The following is a 25,246-nucleotide window of genomic DNA, read 5'->3' as shown; positions in this document are numbered from 1 at the left end:
TTTTTTTTAATAATTTGCATTATGAGTGTATTATGTGTGTGTGGTGTGTGCATGTGAGTGCAGGTGCCAGCAGAGGCCATAGGCGTGGTATTTCCCTGCAGCTGGAGTTACATAAGTGCCAATTACCCGCCTGACATGGGCGATGGGAACCGAACTCAGGTCCTCTGCAGGAGTGCTTCGTGCTCTTAACTGCTGGGCCACCTCCCCAGCTCCCCCATCTTACCTGCTATCCTGGTATTTGCTTCTGCTGCTCATCTTGGGAGAAGCAGAGTTAGCTGAATTTGATCATTGCCTGAATTCGTTCCAGTCTCTAAGCTCTGCCACTCTGCTGGCTGTTACCTGCGAGCCCTGCCTCATACTTTGTTCGCCTGTAAAATGGAATTTATTATCCTTATATTACATACTTGTGATATGTACATTAAAGGATCATGTAAAATAGTATCAGGGATTTTTCATGAATTATGCTGAACAAGACAATTTAATCCATCTCTACTGTTTTTGGGAGTAGTGGTTACTCAGACTTTAGTATGGCCTAGGTTAACATGATTTAAAAAGTAATTCTACCTTGGTATACCGTACATTTGCCATATATTATTTTTCTTTTTTAAAGATTTCAGTTTCTATATTCACATAAAAAGCCATACACTGACATTTTTCTGCAGAAGTCTAATTTTGATCTAAAATTTCTACTGAACATTATAATTTTTGTCTACCTTTGGAATGGCGAGGGCAGGTTTCCTCAGGAATCTCCCTCCCAGCTGTCTGTAGTCAACCTTTCTTAAAGCCATGGAAGCGTCTGGTTCTACCTGCTCCTCCTCTCTGACTCGAGCATCACCAACCCTGTCCTTGTCCCTCACAAGCCTTGCTTGTTCATTTGTGTATACAGTGGCGTGTCTCCACCGTGCTGGGACCATGCTTTTGAGTAATGAGGTAACCATCCCGAGTGCTTGCCTGCTCAGTGCACATTGTCGCTAAGATGCTAGTCCTCCATAAACATTGTGACTTGTCAGTTAGAAGATGAATTTCTCTGTGGGTTTTCTATGTGTCACAACAAATCTGAATTCCAGTGTCTTCCAAAGCCATTGATATACCATTGGACTCAGTGATCCCATAAGATGCACCAAACTACCCCATTTACTACGAGATGAACCAGACTTACTAGATTTGTATATCCTTATGATCATCCTCATTTTCAGTAGCAGAATAGACATGCCTTTCCTTCCTCCTGTTCCTCCTCTCTTAATGAATTTTAACGAACAAGCCCATTAACTTAAGTGTTATTGGATTGATCTGTATTGACTAACATAGGTAACTTAACTGGAAACGATCCTTTATTCGTTAGATTCTCATGACTCTTTCAGTTGCATCACCTTTTACAAGAAATCAAATTAGAGCATCATGCTAGTCTGTGCTGGGCCATCATGTGGCTAAGTCCTTCTTGCTATGTCAATGGATAAACCTCTCTGTTGGATTCCGTTAAATTCCACCCTTAGAAACAATGGTAGAGGTGTTCATATTCTCAAATAGGTGCAGTCTTTAGAATGGAACTGCATTTAAAACATATTCATTAGATTTATTCATCTTACATATGTGAGTCTTTAGCCTGCATGTATGTCTGTGCCCTGGTGCATACCTGGTGCCCACAGAGGTTGGAAGAGGGCACTGAATCTCCTGGAACTGGAGCCACAGATGGGGACATGCAAACCTCTACGTGGGTTCTGGAAATGGAGCCTGGGTCCTCTGCACCAAGTGCTCTGAACCACTGAGTCATTTCTAAATATATAAGGGATGTGCTCCTCTCTTCCCCCTTCTCCTCATAATCCAGTATTTATTATGTATCTATATAAGTATCAAGTGACTACAAGTCTTTTAAGCATATTATGTATAATTTAATACTCATTTAAGTAATTAGTCCAAGATTAAATAGCTAGTGGATGATGCTGAGTCACACTTTAAAGGCAGATCTGCTTAATTCCCAAACCCATAGGTTTTTTTCTCTAAAAGCATAGAACTACTAATTTATCTAATTTATTTGATACATAAATGCATATGTCTCAAGTAACGCTTACCTGTGCTGATCTGACTAAAATATTATTAAATGTTTACATGCCTCAGAACTAATAGCATTTTCTACAAAGCATTGGTCTCACTCGTTCTGTAAGATGTTAGTAAATACAGTTTGAGAAGTGAGTTCTGTGATTAAACTTGGTAAATACTGAGATTGCAGAGTTCTTGACTACGGGATATCATAAGCCATTCTGTGGGTCTCTCTTGGGTATGTCTGCTAGATGTGTTGACAAGCCCCACTGAACTTGGGCTTATATATTGTTTCTTTACTTCTTAGTGGAACTCGGGTGAACTGGACAGTTTCTCATATGCTATAGGAAATTACTCTGTCATTGATTTATCTTCACCCCATAGTCTCTTTTCTTTTTTAAACATTTTATTAATTCTTTAAGAATGCCACACAATTTTGATCATCTCCCACTCTACTCCTCCTCTTGACTACTCCCAGATTCCCCCCCCACTCCTACCCTCCAAACTTAATGTTCTCTTCCTTTCTTTTAAGCAACTTATCATCTCTAATTTGCATTAGGGGTTGAGGCAGCCACTGAAATGTAGTTTACCAGGAACAATATCCTTAAAGAAAACTGACTCTCCTTCCTCCAGAACTCATCACTGTTACTTACTCTTCAGTTAGGGTTAGAGGCTCCTGAACACCCCCCAACACACACACACACACACACACACACACACACACACACACACACACACACGGCAAGAATGTTGACTTGGTTGAGTAGATCTTATGCAGGCAACCACAGCCACTGTGAATTCGTGAGCACTGCAGTCTGTCATGTCTAGAAGACATTGTTTTGGTCTTGCAGTCTTCCTGGTCACTCTTCTACAGTGGTTCCTAAGCTTTGGAGAAGGATGTGAGATGGACCTCCATCTGTGACTGAGTATTCCACTGATAGCTTTTCTCTCTGTACGCTGACTCCTTGGGAGTTTCTGCATAACAACAGTCTGTGTCTGGAGGCCCCACTAGCCTCTGAGTAGAGACAAACAGTAGAAAGAGGGCAGTTCTATACCAGGTCCATTTAGCAAAATAAAGTAGTGCTTTATTTACTCCCAGGGCCTGTAAGCTTCTCAGGCATGGATTCTTGCTAAGGTTTTACACCAGGCATGTGTTTGTGGAATGGGCCTTAAATCCACTCATAAAGTGGTTGGTTACCCCCGTATCACCGGCACCACCGTTGCATCAGCAGGCTTATCATGCTTGCGCTAGTTTTTATTGTGGTTCACAAAGGTCACAGCTGAGTAGGATTGTTGATGACTTCCCCCAGTTAAGCAGCCCACATAGCACCTCCCAGTATTATGAAACTGAGGAGAAAGCTTTCTGGGTCAGCACCGACTTGATCTCTCCAAGTTCTGTAACCAGTGCACATGGTGTCTTCAGCAGGGTCTTAACATGGAGCTGTAGTAGGTAATCAAGAACACTATCAATAGCCTGTATTGTTTTGGGGGCATTCCGCAATCTCTTCTCAAATGATCACCTTCTACATAGGATCAGAGACATGATTCAGTGTACCCTTTGGTCTTCTGTCATATTTTCGTTTTAAACTCTATAGTACTATATTGTTATGTTTGCTTTAGTTACTTTTTAAAATATTAAGCATAATACAAATGGTATTTTCTGTTTCTGAGCACAGATGGACATTTCCAGCTCTTTTCCTTTATGCACATGCACTTCCATCTGAAGGCTGTGCATTTCCCGCCCGCTCGGAGAAATTCCTCTTGGTGTTTCTCACAGAGAGAGCCTGCAGAGAACACCCAGGCTTTGGACACGGTCTCTCCCAGCGTGACGTGACGCTCTTTCCATCCCGTCTCCTGCTTTCATCCTTAACCGTGCCTGTCTGAACGTCTTGCACTGAGCAGCATCTGGCTCATGTGATGCACCTGCAGCCTGGACACGGTTGCGTCAGCTCCACAGGAACCTTACTCCACCTCTGTCAGTCACTACACTGTCTCTTCTATCACCTGTGCCTTCCTCGCTTCTGTTTTATTTTTTTCCTTATGCATGTGCTAAGACTTTGGCACTAATCACCGTTCCCTGTCCTTCCTCAATTCACTGCCGTGGTTTGGGGCTCTCTCCCTCGACACCACTGCTTTTACTAGGATGTCCAGGACCTCATTTCTTTGTCCATTGCTCATTGTCAGTCTCAGTCCCACTCAGCTATGTAAAAGTAACTTTTGTTCCCTTGATGTAATTGTCATCTGTAATTGTTGTCTCAGAGGCTTACTGCTGAACAAGCTCACCTTTCTAATTCTTACTGAACTCTGGCTGACTGGTTGAACTCTGTGCTGACTCAAACTCCTCTCCAAACTGACTGATGCAATCTGGATTCTCACAGCTTCTCCCTGAATTGCTCTGCTTGGCCTCATGTTAACGCTGACAATTCATCCTAATCTTCTTTCTTTTTTATTCTCTGGCTTCAGCTGCCTATGCTGACCTGCACCGAACCGCATGAACTCACTGATGAACTCAGCTCCACCCCACTGGACCCACTACACTGATTCCCAATCACTGACTCTCTCCATCTCTTCTTCAATAGCCTCTCTTTCCTGTGCTGTTCTCCTGAGAGTTGGCGTATCCTATCTCAGACTCATTTTGCCAAATCTTTTTCTGATTCACCACTTTGTATGCCCCTCAATTAGATGTCACTTTCAAACATAGCCTTTCCTTCTACAAACTATCTTTACCTTAAAGGTATGTACTATGGGAATGTCTGTATTTCAGCCAGGGGGATTCAAGGTGTGTTGCGGGCCTACCTTTCAGCAGACCTAGAAGGCCTTTGGATGTGATCCATTTCCAGAGCAGCCATTGCTGGATTAAAGTTCCCCTGTCAGCTTTTTGGTGTGCTCTTTCCCATTTTCCCAGTTCTCATTTCCCAGTTTCTGAAGATTCCTTCCTGAGCCTTCTGTGTTCTCTCTGCGGACCAAGTGTTTGTATTCCTCAAGCCTGTGTTCCTGATCATCGTCAATTCTGTCTTCACCGCTTTTATTAATGATACAGCCTAGTTCAGAGACTTTGCAAAATATAGTCCCCAGGCTGGCAGCACTGCCAGGGACTGTGAGAAACATGGATTCTCAAGACTGACTCGGAAACTCTGAGATGGAGTCCCTCCACAGACTCTGAGAACATGCGTCTGAGGGACCCTTCTCTCGCCACATGGTTTTATGGCTTCAGTTTTGACTTTCATGTTCATTTCCAGACCAGTATTTTTTTTTTTATCAGACTGTCTTAATTTGTAGCTCAAGCTGGCTCTAAACTTGTCATCCTTCTGTCTCAGACTTCCAAGAGCTGAAATTACAGACGTAAGCTACCATGCCTGGCTCAGATCCATACTGTAAGTTGGCATTTTCACATAGAAGGCCACAAACTCCTAATGACCTCAAAGCCTTCCTCCTAGCTTCTCCTTCTCCTTCCGACATCTGTTAAAGAGTATAGTTATCCCCCAAGTCCTGGGGCAGCTTAAAGTCACATGCTCTCTCTCCTTCATACACATGGTCGCCAGGTCTTTAAATAATTTCTAAATTAGCTTTCTCACTTTGCCATTAAAAAAAAAATGCAAGTAGTTTTTGTTTTATATTCTGATCACGTTTCCCCTCCCCCAACTCCTCCAGATCCTTCCCGCTTTGCCTCCCACCCAAATTACACATTCTTTCTCTCTCGTTAAGATACAAACAGGCATCTAAAAAAAAGATAAAATTAGGTTAAAAACTCAGAAACCAGAATAGGACAAAGAGAAGAAAAGGGACTTGAGAAAAAGCTCAACAAACACATTGACTCAGAGACACACCCATCACAAACAAAAATCTCGTAAAACACAAAACCAGAATCCATAATTTATACACAGAGAACTACAGAGTTACAAAACAGACAGACAGAACATTATGAGATAAAGAACCTCCCCAAATGCCACACAGTTTGTGTTGTATTGGCCCTCTACTGCTGGGCGTGGGGCCTGGCTTTAAGATTGGGTCGTATACCCAGTGAGTCTCTGTTGGCAAAAACTAACTTTAGAAAACTTAACTCAATCGGAGATAGCTTCTGAGTTAGGGATGTGGGCTTGTCACCCCACCTCCCACCTCCCTCCCAGCGGTGGCACACCCCATCAGTCCAAGACCCATGCAGGCCGTGAGCATCTTACCACAGACTCTGCGATTTCACTTGTACACCAGTCCTACTGTGTGTAGACGGCCTTGTTTCCTTCGTCCTACTGTGTATGGATGGCCTTGCTTCCTTCGTCCTACTGTGTGTGGACGGCCTTGTTTCCTTCGTCCTACTGTGTGTGGATGGCCTTGCTTCCTTCGTCCTACTGTGTGTAGACGGCCTTGCTTCCCTCATCCTCTGGCTCTTATATTCTTTCTGCCTTCTCTGCTGCAGTGTTCCCTGAACCCTGAGGAAGGGATTGGAGCAGGCATTGCATTTTAGATTGAGTGTTCCAAGGTCTCTCTCTGCACATCGTCCACTTGTGGGTCTTTGTTTATTCCCATTTATTGTAGGAGGAAACTTCTCTGATGATGGCCAAGCAAGACAGCGACCTATGAGTACAGCAGAATGTCACCAGGAGTCACTTTCATTGCCCTGTTCCTTTAGCAGAAAAGTAGTATTTGGTTTTCCCCTTGGTCCCTGGCCTCCTATCTCAGGTTCTTAGCAACCTGAGCAGCGTGGGGTATGGGTTCCATCTTGTGGACTGGGCCTTGAGTCTAATCAGACATTGAGTGGTGGCTCCCACAAGCGTGCTGCTATTGTACAGCATATCCTACAGGCAGATCACCATTGTCGATTGAGGAGCTGTCGCTGGGTTGGCATTCACCTTCCTCTTCTGGCATGCACAGTGCCTTCCTGTACCACGGACATTAGGTAGTAGGTGCAAAGACTCTAGGAAGGTACCAGCATTGCGCTGTTCTGTGAGTTGTGTGTGGTGGGGTATCTTCAGCAATAGGACTTCACCATCAGTTTATGGAGAGCAGCCAATAACCTGGGGTGTTTGGTGAGGCTGAGGCCGAGGGGTTGGAATTGGAGGACAGGGAGGAGAGTGAGGACCGCCCACCTGCTTTCCTGGCTGGAGTGTGCAGTAGGGTTTTAGGGAGAAATTGCCTCAGGTATTAGCAGGTGAGACGGAGGGATGGGATAAGGAGGAAGGCTGTAGAAGAAGCGCACTTGACTTCTCTATTCCTACATTTGGCCATTATTCTCCCAGAGTAGATCCCCACTAATTATTTCTCTGACCCTTCTCCCATTCCATTTATTCTGCCGTTCTTTGCTGTAAAAATTATCTCTGAGGTGGTAAGATGGCTCGCTGTGATTAAAGGCACCTGTCACCAAGACTGAGTTGCATCCCCTCAGGGATCCACATGGTGGAGGGAGAGAACCGGCTACTGCAAGTTGGCCTCTGACTTTATTGGGAACCTGATGCACGCAAACAAGGTGGTGGTGGTGGTGGTGGTGGTGGTGATTTCTTACATTTCTAGCAAATCAGATTGTGCCCTTGCTCGAAGACAGCCTCTCTATCTCTTCTGTGGAGTTAAGCATGGGTCATTCAGCCTAACTCTCCGGGTCCAGTCTCACCCCCTCCCCACACATTGAGGCCTCCCCTTGTTGAGTGGCTTGTGCTTTCCTGGGCAGGAGCATCCCTGCCCGACGAAGTCACGCCGCGTACCTGTTCTCTCTCTCCTTCCTGTGCCCAGGGCGCTGTCACAGCGACACCAGTCCGTCCCCAGGGCATGTGTTTACAGAGTTGTTTGCACTAGGCTTTTAGCAATTGTACTGCAGCGTGTATTTATTTTGAATGATCTCTTCTGTTTGCCAGGACTCTGGACAATGCCCACAGCATTAAGGTTTGGCAGTTGTTGTGTGAATAAATGTATGAGTTAATGAGTAACTTCCATTTTGTTCCATTGTCACTGAATCAGAGGAGGTTATCATGTTAAATAACACAACTTAGAACATAAACAAATTCACAGAGTCGGAGGAAACTGTTAAGGTATATTTAAGGAGGCAGAAATAGAAAAAAATTGGCTCTTTCTGCTTATGTAAAACTTCTAACAATGTCGGCAACATCAATTCTTTCCTTAATAATTTCTCCAGGCTATAACTAGAGAAACTGACTTAATATTAATCTCTCATCTCTCCTGAGTGTTCAGCTTCCCAAATTCTTTAGATAGGAATATTTAGGTGAGGCATCTTTAGCTATTAAGTGAGAGTGAAAGATCAGATGTGAATCATTGGCAGGCAGAAGAAGGAGAGGAGGCCTGTGACATGCGCTCAGGGGAGAAAGGGGTTTGTCACCACAGCACACAGCCTGAGGTCAGTGCCTAGAACCCACATAGGGGGTCAGAGGAGAGGACGGACTCCTGTGAGCTGGCCCCCGAAAAGTAAACAAATATTAAGAAAGAAGAAAGAGTTGACTTGGGTATCCATCCTTAGAGGAGAGAGGACGCCGTTTATTTGGCAATGTGGGACTAATGCTTGGTTAGTAGTGGGCTGAGTAAGTGATGGTGTGATCTCTTAGCGGAGGGTTATTAATAGTGAAAATGAATGGGAGTGTGGTGAATCCTGGGAAGGCCGTGGATGGTGTGATGTCCCTTAGATACATCCTACAAGCGTGAAAACTAAGTGGTGCGTTGTCTAGGAATACACAATTTGAGAAAAACACAAAATTGCAAAAGTATGGAAGACTCTAAGGCAGCTGTGGTAGGGGAGGAGGGGGTGGGAGGGAAGACTACAGGGAGGACCACCGGGCAATGTAGGGGTGAGGGGGCATTCCTTGTAAACATGGCAGGGCCCAGTAATGACTGTAGTCTACATTTGCTTATACATGGACTTTTGTTTTTTTCTTTGAAGGTCTTCACTGTTTTCATTCTTCATGTACAAAGACAGCATGGTCAGTTTCACTGAGTAGACATGAGTAGACACTGTTGAATAGCCCACTCAAGGTCGCTTAGTCCAACTTAGCGAAGCCTTTGATTGCATGTGTTCGGCCCATGTTTCTACATCAGACTGTATCTTCGTATTAGACCGTGGTAGTTAGACCGACACAGCAAGAGCCCTGGCCAAACAGCCGTGGGTGTTCCAGTAAAGCTGCTGGTGACACATCTTGTCTTCAGACAGCATGAGGGAAAAGGCTTTTTGTAGATTTAGAGCTAGACACAGGGCTTCGCTGTGTAGCCATGGCTGTCCTGGAACCTACTCTGTAGACCAGGCTGGTCTCAAATTCACAAAGAGCCGCCTGCCTCTGCCTCCCCAGTGCTGGGATTAACCACCACCCTTTGTATTTGTTTGTTTGTTTGTTTCAAGACAGGCTTTATCTTTGTAACAATCCTAGCTGTCCTGGAACTGGCTTTGTAGATCAGGCTGCCCTCAAACTCACACAGATCTGCGTGCCTCTGCCTCCCTATGAGTGTGTCTTATTTTTCGAATATTAGAGTGCTGGAGGCCTTGGAAAGACGGGCCACACCTTCCCTTCAGCAAGAGAGAAGGGATCCCTGAGGAGTGGTGGGAATGTGGAGGAGGGGTGGGAGAAGGAGTGGGGGGAGAGGTGGGAGCAGGGGTGGGGATGGAGGGACTTAGGGCTGAAGCCTCACTTGTCTCAAGTCAGGTAGCCATTCAGTTCTCCAGCACAGTGCTCGTGGCCTCTGTCCATGTCACAGTGCATGGTGAAGAAAGCCATAAGGTTTAGATGATGTGCTAGGCTGAAGGAGGCACTTGTGGCCATTATAAGAGTTTAGAGGGTTGTCTCGCCACGCCTGGAATCCATTTCCACACACCAGGTGGGAGGTCTAACCTAGGGCAGTTGTTTAAGCTTAGTTCTCCTTCATGACTACTTTGTGAAGGAGCCATGTAAAATAATTCTCCCCAAAGATGGCTACATAAATATTAACATTACAGATTCTCTGTGCTTCTATTTATATCCATTATATAATACTGCATAGTATGAAGGTACATATATACATATTTACCACACAGTTATAGCATAAATGTGTATAGAATATTTACACATTTATATATATATATATATATATATATATATATATTCTTTATACACTAATGAATGTGTATAATATATATATACTTTATACCTGGAAGGAACACAGTGTGTTTCCCATCATTAGAAATGAATGAGCTAGGGCTGGAGAGATGGCTCAGTGGTTAAGAGCACTGACTGATCTTCCAAAGGTCCTGAGTTCAAATCCCAACAACCACATGGTGGCTCACAACCATCCGTAATGAGATCTGACACTCTATTCTGGTGTGTCTGAAGACAGCTACAGTGTACTTACATTTAATAATAAATAAATCTTTTAAAAAAAATGAATGAGCTAGGGTGGAAAATGCAGAGGTCAGTCATTAGCCAGCTTATGCACCTTAGGGAAAATAAAGATTATGCATGGAGAATGGGAATTTAGTGTGCGGAAGGTCCTCCGCCTGCACTTATGAAACAGGAAGATGGAGGATGTCTCTCCATCCTTGTGCATGTTTTGAAACTGAGGAATAATTACTGCCAGTGAGCTCTGGTGGGGAGCCCTGCCTGGGGGATGACCTTCCAGGGGCACGTGGACGGGCTGAAACGCTTGCCAAGGGGATTGGGAGCAAATATGCTTTTTAAGGAAATGAACTTTTGTATTAGGTTCCATTGAGAATATGTGAAAGGAATTCTTGAGAGAATCTGCAGTATAATCTATGATGGGAGTGTGAGACATTTCCTGGAAACAGAGTTTTAAAGAAGTCCCTAGATGAACTTGCTGCTGTTTTCTTTCTCAGCATCCGGTATTTATACAATTAATGAGCTTGTTCCAGCATAATATACCTAAAATTAGGTCCTGTGGATACTGAGGAGGCTCGCTAATGTCGACAGGCTGTCTCGTCTGATGTTTTTTAATTTATATGAGACTATCTTTAGATGCCTCCTGCTACCTTTAATCATGCAGTTAGTGTCTGTAGAATTTAAATAATTCAAAAGCTGAGTTAATAACAAGTTTTTAAAGGCGACAGTGAATAAAACAGTACCAAGAAAGCATACTGACATCAAAGAAAGCTGTTCTAAGGTAATAATTTTGGCTGTAATTAAAAATCACTTGTCAGCAATCCTGACAAGACCATGAAAGGTTGTCGCATACTAGTCGCTCACTGGTTACGCTGTTTCCTTGGTATGGTATTCACTTTGTCTGGAGGAGCAGCACTAGTGTGTTTGTGAAGCTGACGGAGGAAGGCTTTCAGCTGACTTACCCCGTGTGTTAAACCCTAGCATATGGAAGCGTGGAAGCGATAAATGCTGCTTCCATGGGGTTCTACCAAGGCAGCTGTGCCTTTCAGAGGGAACTACAAGCGATCATTAATAGCTCAGTCTCCATGAAATCACAGTTATGGAAGGTCAGCTCAGGCCTTATAGCAGGTGCTGCCTATGTGTGCACTGAGGCATCCCATGTCTAATGAGACACCAGATGGAGCATCGGTCCCTGAGAGTCCCCAGAGGCAAGAAGGCAAGAAACAAACAGAGGTGTGTGCATTCCTGTGGCTGGCGTTGAAAAATGTTATCTGGGGGCTGGAGAGATGGCTCAGCGGTTAAGAGCACTGACTGCTCTTCCAAAGGTCATGAGTTCAAATCCCAGCACCCACATGGTGGCTCACAACCATCCATAATGAGATCTGATACCCTTTTCTGGTGTTTCTGAAGACCTACTATAGTGTACTTAGATATAATAATAAATAAAATCTTTTAAAAGAAAAAGAAAAAAATGTTATCTGCAGTAGTTTGCTTACTTACTGTTGGATTCTTCTGAGGTGTGGGTGTCCCTGGATGATTACAAGGTCCCATCTTCCTCTCTGCATCCCCAGAATCTCGGTGACAGTGCTTCAGTTCTTTAGGACAAATGCTCTGTTTCTCTCAGTTGCTGGGATGCATTAATTCACTATCAGCAGAGTGAGTTACAGAGTGTTGTATTGTGAGCAGATGTAGAGTTCATGTTAGTTGTGGGTGCTCCTGTGTTATACTGTGAGCACATGCACAGTTTGTGCAGTTGTGGGTTCTCTGATCTCACTGTTTACTCTCAGATTTGAGCTCTGACTAGAAAACTCCAGACTTAAAAACAGTTGTCATAAGTGTCTAATAGAAAAGTCATTCCTCAGGGCTGGGGCGATGGCTCAGTGGGCATCATACTGAAAACCTGAATTCACTCTGCCCCCAAACCCAGATAAAAGCTGAGCACCATAAGTTCACCTACACTGTGTAGACAAGAGAGTGCCTGGAAGCTTGTAGTCACGCCCCGCCCCCCGCCCCCCCCCCCCCCAGCCTAGAGTACACAGTGACAGGACAGTGATGAGGAAGAGACCTCTGCCACACACCTGGGGTTCCTCTATAGCCTCCACATGTGCGTTATGGCACAAGTGTACACACACACACACACACACACACACACACAGAGAAGAAATTCAACAAGGAAGCAAAAGTCATTTCAAGTTGGTAAGGATACCAGATTGGGCGTGGTGGTATACACCGTTAGTCCAGCACTCAGAAGGCAGAAGCAGGTAGAGCTCTGTGAGTTTGAGGCCAGCCTGGTTGGAACACAGTAAGATCGTGCCTGTCTTAGGTAGGGTTTCTATTGCTGTGATGAAACACTGTAATACCAAGGAACTTGGGGAGGAAGTGGCTTGTTTCAGTATACACTGCCTGATTACTGTTACTGAAAGAGATCTAGGCAGGAACTCAAACACAGCAGGAACCTGGAGGCAGGAGCTGATGCAGAGGCCATGGAGGAGTGCTGTTTACTGGCTTGCTTCCCCAGGCTTCCTCAGCCTGATTTCTTGTAGAGCCCAGGACCACCTTGTCCAGAGATGGCCTCACCCACAATGAGTGGGGGCTGTCCCCCCCCCCACTGATTAAGAAAATGCTCCACAGGCAAGCCTGTACCCTAATTTTATTGAGGCATTTTCTTAGTTGAGGTTCCTTCCTCTGAGATGACTCCAAATGAATTGAAAAGTAGAACAGCTCCTTGCTAGTTTTTGACTGATAGATGAATTTGACATTGTGCTAAGTGAAGGGCTTGCAATAGGAAAGAGGGAGTTAGGAACAGACTCTGTAAATTGCTTGTTGTTGGTGATGCTGACAATTAACATACATTGTCTAACTATTTCAACATCCTTACAAGGATTGTACTTCCACATTAGAAAAGGAAGTGTCTGAGAGGCGTCTGTCGCTGAAGGCGTTCTGAGTGGCTGCGGCAGGGTTCAGGCCCTTGTGTTGGAGCTGGGATCTGCAGGGGACAGAGCTCAGCGTTCATGTGCCTCAATGACTCTGGCCGTGTGACTTTTAAACGTAGTTTTAAAGAAATTTGTTTCCATTAGATGAGTGTCCAGAACATTGTAGGGTGTGATTTTTTTATATTATGATAAACTGAATTAATTTTAAGTTGAGTATTGTTTTCTTTCTGTCTCTGTCTCTCTCTCCCCCTCTTCCCCCCCTCTCTCTTTGTGTGTGTGTGTGTGTGTGTATAGATGGGGCTGAAGATAGCCTCCGGAGTTGGTTCCCACCTTTTCACAGTGGGGTCTGGGGATCAAACTTGGGGTTGTCAGGTCTTGTGAGCTGAACTGTCTCCAGTTCTAAGTGACTGTCATTATTTTCTTTTAAAAAGCGTGTGTTGTTTATGTGTGTATGGGGTAGTTTTTGCATGTAAGTGTAGACAACAACAGAAACCAGAGCTGTCAGATCTCCTGGAGTCTGACATAGTGCAGGGAACTGAACATCCCCGGCAAGGCCAGGACAAGCCTGTAGCCACAGAACCACCTCTCCAGCTCCTCTGAGCTCCATTTGAAAACATCCTGTTTATCGTTTGAGTCAGAGACAGGACCTGGTTATGTAGCTGAACTCAATTCTCCTGCTTGGACTCGTCCTGCTGTGATTTCAGGTGCGTCCCACCACACCCAGCATTTGCTCTAAGTGACATTTGTTGCTTGTTATGACACGTGACAATAAAATTGTGAGGCTAAATTTAGTTTTTGCCTTTAAAAATATAACAAAATTATTTTAGTTTTAGTCCACTAACAATAACAGCAACAAATTATCTTCTCTGTTGGAAAATGGCAAGTTCATGCTTCTTTTGGTGGTTGTTTTCTATTTATATCTTTTCTGTGATAAAAAAGTAATTAAGTTTTTACTTCCATAGTGAGTTGACTTCATTGGGATGTGTCCGAACATCAAAATTTCACCAGATGGCAGATATGCAGTCACTGAACTTGTATTTATTTTTATTCTTTGAGACAGCATCTTCCGTAGCCCTTGATGGCCTGGAACTCACAGAGATCCACCTGCCTCAGTCTCCTCCTTAGTTCTTAGATCAAAAGTGTCCCTCACCACACCTGGCTCCAAACCTGTCATCACGAATGTAATCGTATATATGCCAAGGTCCACTGCTAAGCCTCAGAAGCTCTTAATACTAGTGTTATCCAGGCCAAGTTACCTGTTGCTGGTTCATCTAAACCATCTCCTAAGTTGTGCAGAAAAGAATTCATCTTCTAGCAACAGCCTCATAACCCTGTTAGAGAAAGTGAGGCCGTCTCACTGGTCTGGAGTGAATCTTACTGGTCAGGACTCTCCCTGGTCAGGACTCTCCCTGGTCAGGACTCTCCCTGGTCTGGAGTCGCTGGTCTGGAGCACTGAGATTCACAGTAGGTGCAGGTCTCAGTTACTTTCATACTTCCATGAAAAAGCACCATGACCAAGGCAACTCATAAAAGAAAGCACATAATTGGGGGCTTGCTTACAGTTTCAGAGGGCAAGTCTCCTTTAGGGAGCATGGTGATGGAGCCGTGACTGAGAGCTTACAGATTGGTATGAGAACCAGGACAGTGTGCATGTCAGAAAGACAGAGAAAGAGATAGTCTCCATCATGGCATGGAATGGCATGGGCTTTTGAAAACCCCAAGTCCACCCTCAGTGACACACTTCCTCCAACAAAGCCACACCTCCTCCAACCAGTGGCACATCTCCAACAAGGCCACACCCTTTCCAACAAGGCCACACCCTTTCCAACAAGGCCACACCCCTTCCAACAAGGCCACACCCCTTCCAACAAGGCCACACCTCGAACCAGAGGTCATACCTCCTCCAACAAGGCCACACCTCCTCCAGCAAGACTATACCTTTTCCAACCAGTGGCACATCTCCAACAAGGCCACACCCCTTCCAACAAGGCCACACCTCCTAATCCTTCTCAAACAGTTCTACCAGCTGAGAACCAAATGTTTAAGCACTGATCCCATGGGGACCATTCTCATTCAAACCACTGTAGTGACAATTTACTGCAGAGACTTCTTCAAAGCTGCTGGTTCTTAGCATCTGGTTTGGACATCCTCCCGAATGTTTTTTACAATTTGTATCCGAAAATCTCCTCCTCTGGTAGCCATGTACAACAGAGTAACATTTGGGCAATGACTTCCTATATGATGACAGTATTAGTTTGTACAGCAGGCTTAGTGTTGTGTCAGAAGAAATGTAACAATGAGTTCAGCAGAATGTGCCCCATTGTTAAACAATGTGTAGCTGTACATCCAGTTCAGGTGGAGTCCTTATGAATTCATGTTATCCTTCCAGTTCTAGCACTGGAACTAAATAGACAGTTCTCAAAAGAAGTATAAATGGCCCGCAGCACCAATCAGGGATATACAAATCAAAGTTAGTGATCCAGGATGTCACTCTGGTAAGAGTGGCTGTTCTCCAAGAGACAAAAGGAAAATACTGGCGAAGCAATGTGAAGGAGAGAACTCTCGTAAGCCACTCAGTGGTCACTGAGGAAGAGAGTTTACGTGACTGCACAATACATCAATCCTACTGCGGTGCACATATCCAAGGGACATAAAATTAATAAAAACTTTCCTGTTTACTGAAGCACTGTTCACAATAGCTAAGGGATGGAAGTGATTTAATATGCCACTAGATGAATGGATAAAGAAAATGCGTTCCAAACAAACAGAGGGAAACTGCCCAGGGATAAGAGAGATTGAAGTCTGGCCGCTTGTGTCAACATGGACGAAAGGTGGTGATGTTGACTGAAACAAGCCAAACGCAGAGGCAAGAGCTGTGGGACTCCAGTCAGATGAACCTGAAAAAGTTAACTTCTTAGATTCTCTGCTGTTGAAGCCAGGGAGAGTGGTGGTAGGGGTCGGGGGGGGGGGCGTGGTGGTGGTGGTGGTGTGTGTGTGTACACTGTAGGATGCCAGTTAGATGAACCTGAAAAAGTTTAACTTCCTAGACTCTCTCTGTATAATGGTGTAGAAGCCAGGGAGAGCAGCGGTGTGCATGTGTGTGTGCATGTATGTGTGTGTGAGAGAATGTTGAGTTCCATGTTTTTAACAACGGTTATGTGCGCAGAATTAGTTTTTCTGCTTGTCCTGGTAGGTGTGAAGACTTCCTTTGCGTCTGTTGTATTTCTTCAGTACCCAGTGGGATTGAGTCTCTCCTGTTTACTAGTGATTTCAGTTAACTTCTCTTATGTGTGGTGGAAGTATGTGTCTATGTCCATGTGATGATGTCCACATGCCCTACCACTGACTACCCTTTTCCCTTGAGATGGGGTCCCTCCCTGAACTCAGACCTTGTGGGAGGCCAACAAGCCTCATGAACTTCTTCCACTGAGTTCTGACAGAATGTGGGTTATAAGCATATGCCCGGTGTTTATACAGATGCTGGCGGGTTATAGGCATACGCCTGGTGTTTATACAGATGCTGGCGGGTTACAGGCATACGCCCGGTGTTTATACAGATGCTGGCGGGTTATAGGCATACGCCTGGTGTTTATACAGATGCTGGCGGGTTATAGACATACGCCTGGTGTTTATACAGATGCTGGCGGGTTATAGGCATACGCCTGGTGTTTATACAGATGCTGGCGGGTTATAGACATACGCCTGGTGTTTATACAGATGCTGGCGGGTTATAGGCATACGCCTGGTGTTTATACAGATGCTGGCGGGTTATAGGCATACGCCTGGTGTTTATACAGATGCTGGCGGGTTATAGGCATACGCCTGGTGTTTATACAGATGCTGGCGGGTTATAGGCATACGCCTGGTGTTTATACAGATGCTGGCGGGTTATAGGCATACGCCTGGTGTTTATACAGATGCTGGCGGGTTATAGGCATACGCCTGGTGTTTATACAGATGCTGGCGGGTTATAGGCATACGCCTGGTGTTTATACAGATGCTGGCGGGTTATAGGCATACGCCTGGTGTTTATACAGATGCTGGCGGGTTATAGGCATACGCCTGGTGTTTATACAGATGCTGGCGGGTTATAGGCATACGCCTGGTGTTTATACAGATGCTGGCGGGTTATAGGCATACGCCCGGTGTTTATACAGATGCTGGCGGGTTATAGACATACGCCCGGTGTTTATACAGATGCTGGCGGGTTATAGGCATACGCCCGGTGTTTATACAGATGCTGGCGGGTTATAGACATACGCCCGGTGTTTATACAGATGCTGGCGGGTTATAGGCATACGCCCGGTGTTTATACAGATGCTGGCGGGTTATAGGCATACGCCCGGTGTTTATACAGATGCTGGCGGGTTATAGGCATACGCCTGGTGTTTATACAGATGCTGGCGGGTTATAGGCATACGCCTGGTGTTTATACAGATGCTGGCGGGTTATAGGCATACGCCTGGTGTTTATACAGATGCTGGCGGGTTATAGACATACGCCCGGTGTTTATACAGATGCTGGCGGGTTATAGACATACGCCCGGTGTTTATACAGATGCTGGTGGGTTATAGGCATACGCCTGGTGTTTATACAGATGCTGGCGGGTTATAGGCATACGCCCGGTGTTTATACAGATGCTGGCGGGTTATAGGCATACGCCCGGTGTTTATACAGATGCTGGCGGGTTATAGACATACGCCCGGTGTTTATACAGATGCTGGCGGGTTATAGACATACGCCCGGTGTTTATACAGATGCTGGCGGGTTATAGGCATACGCCCGGTGTTTATACAGATGCTGGCGGGTTATAGGCATACGCCCGGTGTTTATACAGATGCTGGCGGGTTATAGGCATACGCCCGGTGTTTATACAGATGCTGGCGGGTTATAGGCATACGCCCGGTGTTTATACAGATGCTGGCGGGTTATAGACATACGCCCGGTGTTTATACAGATGCTGGCGGGTTATAGGCATACGCCCGGTGTTTATACAGATGCTGGCGGGTTATAGGCATACGCCCGGTGTTTATACAGATGCTGGCGGGTTATAGGCATACGCCTGGTGTTTATACAGATGCTGGCGGGTTATAGGCATACGCCCGGTGTTTATACAGATGCTGGCGGGTTATAGGCATACGCCTGGTGTTTATACAGATGCTGGCGGGTTATAGGCATACGCCTGGTGTTTATACAGATGCTGGCGGGTTATAGGCATACGCCCGGTGTTTATACAGATGCTGGCGGGTTATAGGCATACGCCTGGTGTTTATACAGATGCTGGCGGGTTATAGGCATACGCCCGGTGTTTATACAGATGCTGGCGGGTTATAGGCATACGCCCGGTGTTTATACAGATGCTGGCGGGTTATAGGCATACGCCCGGTGTTTATACAGATGCTGGCGGGTTATAGGCATACGCCCGGTGTTTATACAGATGCTGGCGGGTTATAGGCATACGCCCGGTGTTTATACAGATGCTGGCGGGTTATAGGCATACGCCCGGTGTTTATACAGATGCTGGCGGGTTATAGGCATACGCCCGGTGTTTATACAGATGCTGGCGGGTTATTGGCATACGCCTGGTGTTTATACAGATGCTGGCGGGTTATAGACATACGCCTGGTGTTTATACAGATGCTGGCGGGTTATAGACATACGCCTGGTGTTTATACAGATGCTGGCGGGTTATAGGCATACGCCCGGTGTTTATACAGATGCTGGCGGGTTATAGACATACGCCTGGTGTTTATACAGATGCTGGCGGGTTATAGACATACGCCTGGTGTTTATACAGATGCTGGCGGGTTATAGGCATACGCCTGGTGTTTATACAGATGCTGGCGGGTTATAGACATATGCCCGGTGTTTATACAGATGCTGGCGGGTTATAGACATACGCCTGGTGTTTATACAGATGCTGGCGAGTTATAGACATATGCCCGGTGTTTATACAGATGCTGGCGGGTTATAGACATACGCCTGGTGTTTATACAGATGCTGGCGGGTTATAGACATACGCCTGGTGTTTATACAGATGCTGGCGGGTTATAGACATACGCCTGGTGTTTATACAGATGCTGGCGGGTTACCTGGTGTTTATACAGATGCTGGCGGGTTATAGACATACGCCTGGTGTTTATACAGATGCTGGCGGGTTATAGACATACGCCTGGTGTTTATACAGATGCTGGCGGGTTATAGGCATATGCCCGGTGTTTATACAGATGCTGGCGGGTTATAGGCATACGCCTGGTGTTTATACAGATGCTGGCGGGTTATAGGCATACGCCCGGTGTTTATACAGATGCTGGCGGGTTATAGGCATACGCCCGGTGTTTATACAGATGCTGGCGGGTTATAGGCATACGCCCGGTGTTTATACAGATGCTGGCGGGTTATAGGCATACGCCCGGTGTTTATACAGATGCTGGCGGGTTATAGGCATACGCCTGGTGTTTATACAGATGCTGGCGGGTTATAGGCATACGCCTGGTGTTTATACAGATGCTGGCGGGTTATAGGCATACGCCTGGTGTTTATACAGATGCTGGCGGGTTATAGGCATACGCCTGGTGTTTATACAGATGCTGGCGGGTTATAGGCATACGCCTGGTGTTTATACAGATGCTGGCGGGTTATAGGCATACGCCTGGTGTTTATACAGATGCTGGCGGGTTATAGGCATACGCCTGGTGTTTATACAGATGCTGGCGGGTTATAGGCATACGCCTGGTGTTTATACAGATGCTGGCGGGTTATAGGCATACGCCCGGTGTTTATACAGATGCTGGCGGGTTATAGGCATACGCCTGGTGTTTATACAGATGCTGGCGGGTTATAGGCATACGCCTGGTGTTTACATGGATGCTGTTGGATTACAGGCATACGCTCGGCGTTTACACGGATGCTGGGTTTAAAATTCAGGTCCTCGAATTTGTGTGGCAAACTAAACTGTCTTACCCACTGACCTCTTTCCACAGCTCCTGGATTAACTTCTTTGGTGAGCTAATCTGCTAAACCTCTTGTCCCTTTCTGTTGATGGTCACACAGGTTTGCAGATTCCCTCCACTTTAAATTTTATAAACTTTCCCTTTATGTTTTACGGTTTTGTTAAAAAACAATTCTTTCCACATGTATTAGTCAGGATTCTCCAGAGAGTGAAAAGTGGAAAAGAGTGGGGGGGGGGGGGGGAGAGAAAGAGAGAGAGAGAGGGAGAGAGAGAGAGAGAGAGAGTTAGTTAGTTAATGGATAGTGAAATTAGCCTTCACTTATGGAGGCTGAGAAGCCTTTCAAGAGGCCAGTTACAGTGAGCTTCATTCCCAGCCCCAGAACCCCTGTTGTACAGGGGGTGCTCCAGCTTCAGGAGAAAGCTAGACCCGATCACTGAGGAAGGTTCTTCTCCCTCAGTCTTCCAACTCACATGCTCATCTGGAGACGCACCGTCCATCCACACTCAAAAACGGTCTTTCTCCATTTACCCACAATCCTCGATCCCATCAAGCTGATTTGTAACATTAGCTGTCTCACCATCTTTCTACAGCTTAGCATTTTGCCTTTGGATTATGCGTTCCCCCAGCCCCTGCCCAAGACAGGGTTTCTCTGTGTAACCCTGGCTGTCCTGGAACTCAACTCTGTAGACCAGGCTGGCCTTGAACTCAGAAATCTACCTACCTCTGCCTCCCAAGGGCTGGGATTAAAGGCGTGCGCCACTACTGCTTGGCTTGGATTATGTTTTTAACTTACCTAGAATTGGATTTTGTCTTTAGGATGAATTGGGACCAGATTTCCTGGTTGTTTTACACACTAACAGGCTGGCTCACATGGCTTACTGGACCATTTGCTGTGCCTGTCCTGTCCCAACTTCCATGGATATCAGTTAGAGGTTTTTGCCTTGCTAAGAGCTTTTAATCATGACCGTTGAGTTGTGTCTGGTTTCTGCCACACTTTCCTTGTCCATTTGCTTGTTAATGAATTATGTTAATGTACTTCCAGCTGTTAAATTGTTCTGTCATTTCTTGGATAAGCACAATTTAGCTGTGACCTATCTTGAGGATTTCGCTGAATTTGATTTGCTAATAGTTTGGAATGGAAATTAGTTCATGATACTTCTACAGTAGCTTTTTGTGTGTGTCTATTTCCTGGAATGGTGGTGAATTCTTCTCAATTCTCTGTTCTTAATATTGGGCTGCGTTTTTCAAATGTCTAGTTCTGCGTGTGGAAGGGCAGTCTGTTCACAGGCGTGCAGTGTTGGCCTAGATCCTTGGAGCTGGAGGTCTAAAGGGTCGTAAGCCTGAGTGGGTGCCTGCAGGGACACTGCTCTCAGAGTCTCTTCTTTCCTCCCTTACTTGTTCCTTTCTGAGACAGCCTTACTCTGTAGCAAGTACAAAGGTTAGCATAGAACTCATGGAGTATGCCAGGGTAGCTTCAGGCTCACGGCAGTCCCCCTCTTCCCCCCCCTCCTTCTTCCCCTCTCCTGCCCTGTCCTCCCCTCCCCCTCTGTCCCCTCCCTCTCCTGTGCCCTGTACAGACACTGTGCTTGTCCTGTCTCATTCAGGATGTTACCTCAGTCTCCTCCCTTTTCTTCACTTGGCCAAAGGCTTCTGGTTTATTCCTTCCCTGTGTTTTCTCTCCTGTTGACTTGTAGTCTTCTGTCTACCATCCCTTCTTTCCTCTTGTTTCCGCACAACTTCTTAAAGTTGTGAGGATGTGATCTTGACATCATCGATATGCAAACTTTTCCTGTGTGTAAACTGAAGAAGGAACGTCTGGGATTTCAGTGCGCCGCTGTTTGCGCCTCCCGTGCGGTTTCAGGCTGTTTCATTTTTGTTAGGATGACTGTTTCCCACACACTCTGTGATCTCTTCTTTGATCTTTAAGTTATCTAGATGTATATGGTTTACGTCCACCGTATCTGGGCAGGGGAGTCTCTGGTGTCTGTTTTCCTGGTGTGTCCAGACAGCAACCTTAACATGTTTCAGTCTTGCCAAACTCACGGACACTTGTCCTGTAGCCTTTAGATTCTGTTTGCGAGTGGCCCATGGGTATTTATTTTGTAAAGTGTGCCAAAGTATCTCTAGTACTGTTCTCAACTGTGCCACTTTCCTGGGATACTGCTCCTGCTCCTTCAGCTTCCTTCAGCATTATGTGTATCGTGTGTGTGTGTGTGTGTGTGTGTGTGTGTGTGTGTGTGTGTATTCATAGTTTAGCTCACCTCTGCTTTATCTCCTATTGTGTGTTATACACTTTCCCCACTGGATTCTTTAATGTGTCAATCATAGTTATTTCAGAATCATTGTCAGATCATCACATTACCTGGATCTGGGCATGGTGGCCTGCCTATACCTGTGATCCCAGCACTGGGGGGGTAGGGTGGGGGTGGATCAGGAGTTCAAGGTCATAGCAAGCTCAAGGTCAGCCTGAAATGCAAGAGCCCCTGCCTCAAATCCTGCTTATTGTTAATGTCTTAACTCCTACAGTGGGCTGTTTCCTTTGCTGTCTCTTATCCTCTCTGACTTGTAAAGTGTACTGGCTGGTTTTGTGTCAGCTTGACACAGGCTAGAGTTATCACAGAGAAAGGAGCTTTAGTTGGGGAAGTGCCTCCATGAGATCCAGCTGTGGGACATTTTCTCAATTAGTGATCAAGTGGGGAGGGCCCCTTGTGGGTGGTGCCCCTTGTGGGCTGATATTCTTGGGTTCTCTAAGAGAGCAGGCTGAGCAAGCCAAGGGAAGCAAGCCAGTAAGAAACATCCCTCCATGGCCTCTGCATCAGCTCCTGCTTCCTGACCTGCTTGAGTTCCAGTCTTGACTTCCTTTGGTGATGAACAGCGGTGTGGAAGTGTAAGCTGAATAAACCCTTTCCTCCCCAACTTGCTTCTTGGTCATGATGTTTTGTGCAGGAATAGAGACCCTGACTAAGACATGAAGTTTTATTAAATGTTTGATATTGTATATAAAAGGCCACTGGAGACTCAGATAAATATTACTTGTGCCTAGCGATGAGCATGCCTTTCCTTTTGCCAGTGGGGAGTCTGGGGCAGGCCATGGACGGTGGTGGATCCTTCAGTATTCTGACTGCATCTCTCTCCATTGGCTGGCTTCCACTACTGGTTTTTGGTGTGGCCGAGTGTGGCCGGTCTGATGTAGCTCCTGGTGGTCTCACTCTTCTTCTGGTGGCTACATGCTGGTGCTTTCCCCCTCCGTGACGTGGGCTAGGCTTCTCTTCCCTTCTCTCCACAGTCCCTGGGCCTGGTCCTGAGAGAAGGGGGTATGGTATTCGAAGTGTTTCTTCTCTTTCCCCCCACCGGCAGACATTTCTTCATCCTGTGGTAACTGCTATGCCCAGGACCTTGCACATAAAGCATTTCTTCCACCTCTCAGGTGGCTTGGCTTTATGTGAGGGGATTTGTGTGGCGCCAGGTCTGGAAGTGGTTAAGATGGTCTCTCCGGAGCTCAGTTCTGGAGTCTCCAACCATCTCTCAGTCTATGCTGGAAGTACCTGTTGGTACTTTTGGAAGGTCTCTCACTATCTAGTAAACATGCCCTGTATGCAGTAGTCAGCCTTTCTGACAGCTTTCCTGGCCCGTGGGCCATGCTGGGCTGTCCCGTGGGCCGTGCTGTCCTGGCCCGTGGGCCGTGCTGGGCTGACCCGTGGGCCGTGCTGGGCTGGCCCGTGGGCGGTGTGTAAGAACTTGGAAGCGGTGTTTGCTTTCTTCTGTGCTTTTGTGGCCATCGTCTCTTCCTCACTGACTCTGCCAGAGGAGGAAGAATCCGAATGTCCTCTGTCACCTTGGAATTCATCCCATCCCCGGCCTTGACTCTCCTGCCCCTGAGTCAGGGAGAGACTATTCTGGGCTGAAAGTGGGATTTCCCTGAGTGGTTTTATTCAACTCCTAATTCCTAATTTTCCTCAATAAGATGAGAAGTTATCAAGCCTGTCAGTGTGAATAAATCCAGCTTATTTTTCTCTCATTAAAGTGGCAAATGTAAATCTCTAGTTACCTAGTTTTGTGAATTGATTGCAAGAATGATTTTTTTAAAATTACCTTATTTTGATCTACATTCACATTAGACAGCCAATCAGATTTGAAAGTAATAACTGTTTTCACAGTAATGATGTTACGGGCTATCTATTTCAACATTAAAGAAACCGACATTTCAGAGAAAGATGTGTTTTGTTGGCCTAGTGTGTGGCAGGAAGAGGCTTGCTGGGGTGGGCTTGACGATTTTGTTTGAGTGAAAGGCTCACCGGCTGGCCTGTTTTTCCCACTGTTTTAGGGATCGGTGGCAATTTGGTGGCCATTCAAGCTAGCAGGATTTCTACCTACCTCCATTTACATAGCATTCCCGGAGAGCTCCCAGAGGAACCCAGAGGCTGTTCCTACCCATTTAGGACTTTTTTTGGTTCAGGTAAGTGTTGCACAGAGTTGTGTGTATTTCATGAGGAACGGCTGCCCGCTCAGACCTGGGGCACACCAAATTTGTCAAATCCATCTTCTGTACATGCTGTGCTGAGCTAATGCCAGGGAGCAAAGGCCTTGTGTGTCCATGTGTGTCATCACCAAGGTTCTTTGTGGCATTGACACTTTCTGTTTCTGTCTCTGGGATATCTCATTGGCTAAGAAAGGAACCACATGCACAGACACAGAAAGCTCCCTTGACTTAGGGACAGATGGCTCTTTCTTCCATATCACTCCTGTTGACTCTTTAAAACATGGGTGTTTGCTCTGCAGCAGGACATTAGGAGACAACCCAGTGACAGTGGTGTCACACATGTGAACACATGTGAAACCATTACAGTGTTAACCATGATTTTATTAGTTTGTATGTATGATTGTTCACCAATAGTGTGTCTGTGTACCATTTGCGTGCCTGGTATTCTCAAAGGCTGGAAGAGGTCGTCAGATCCCCCTGGAACTGGAGTGGTAGAAGGTTGTGAGCTGCCACATGGGTCCTGGGAATCGAACCCTGGTCCTCTGG

The 25,246-nt window shown here is 45.9% G+C and overlaps 1 protein-coding gene across 2 annotated transcripts in view; it reads left to right on the top strand.

The window, feature by feature from the left end:
* Positions 1–25,246, top strand: part of Slc41a2 (solute carrier family 41 member 2) — a 115,210-nt gene that overhangs the window by 59,530 nt on the left and 30,434 nt on the right. For both annotated transcript variants that reach the window (XM_052165513.1, XM_052165514.1), the window contains exon 9: positions 24,545–24,676. In XM_052165513.1, the coding sequence (XP_052021473.1) occupies positions 24,545–24,676 (132 nt within the window). The remainder of the gene's footprint in view (positions 1–24,544; positions 24,677–25,246) is intronic.

The sequence above is a fragment of the Apodemus sylvaticus genome, chromosome 20, assembly GCF_947179515.1.
Source record: "Apodemus sylvaticus chromosome 20, mApoSyl1.1, whole genome shotgun sequence".
NCBI classification, from domain to species: Eukaryota; Metazoa; Chordata; class Mammalia; order Rodentia; family Muridae; genus Apodemus; species Apodemus sylvaticus.
This window is presented reverse-complemented; position numbering and strand designations above follow the sequence as displayed.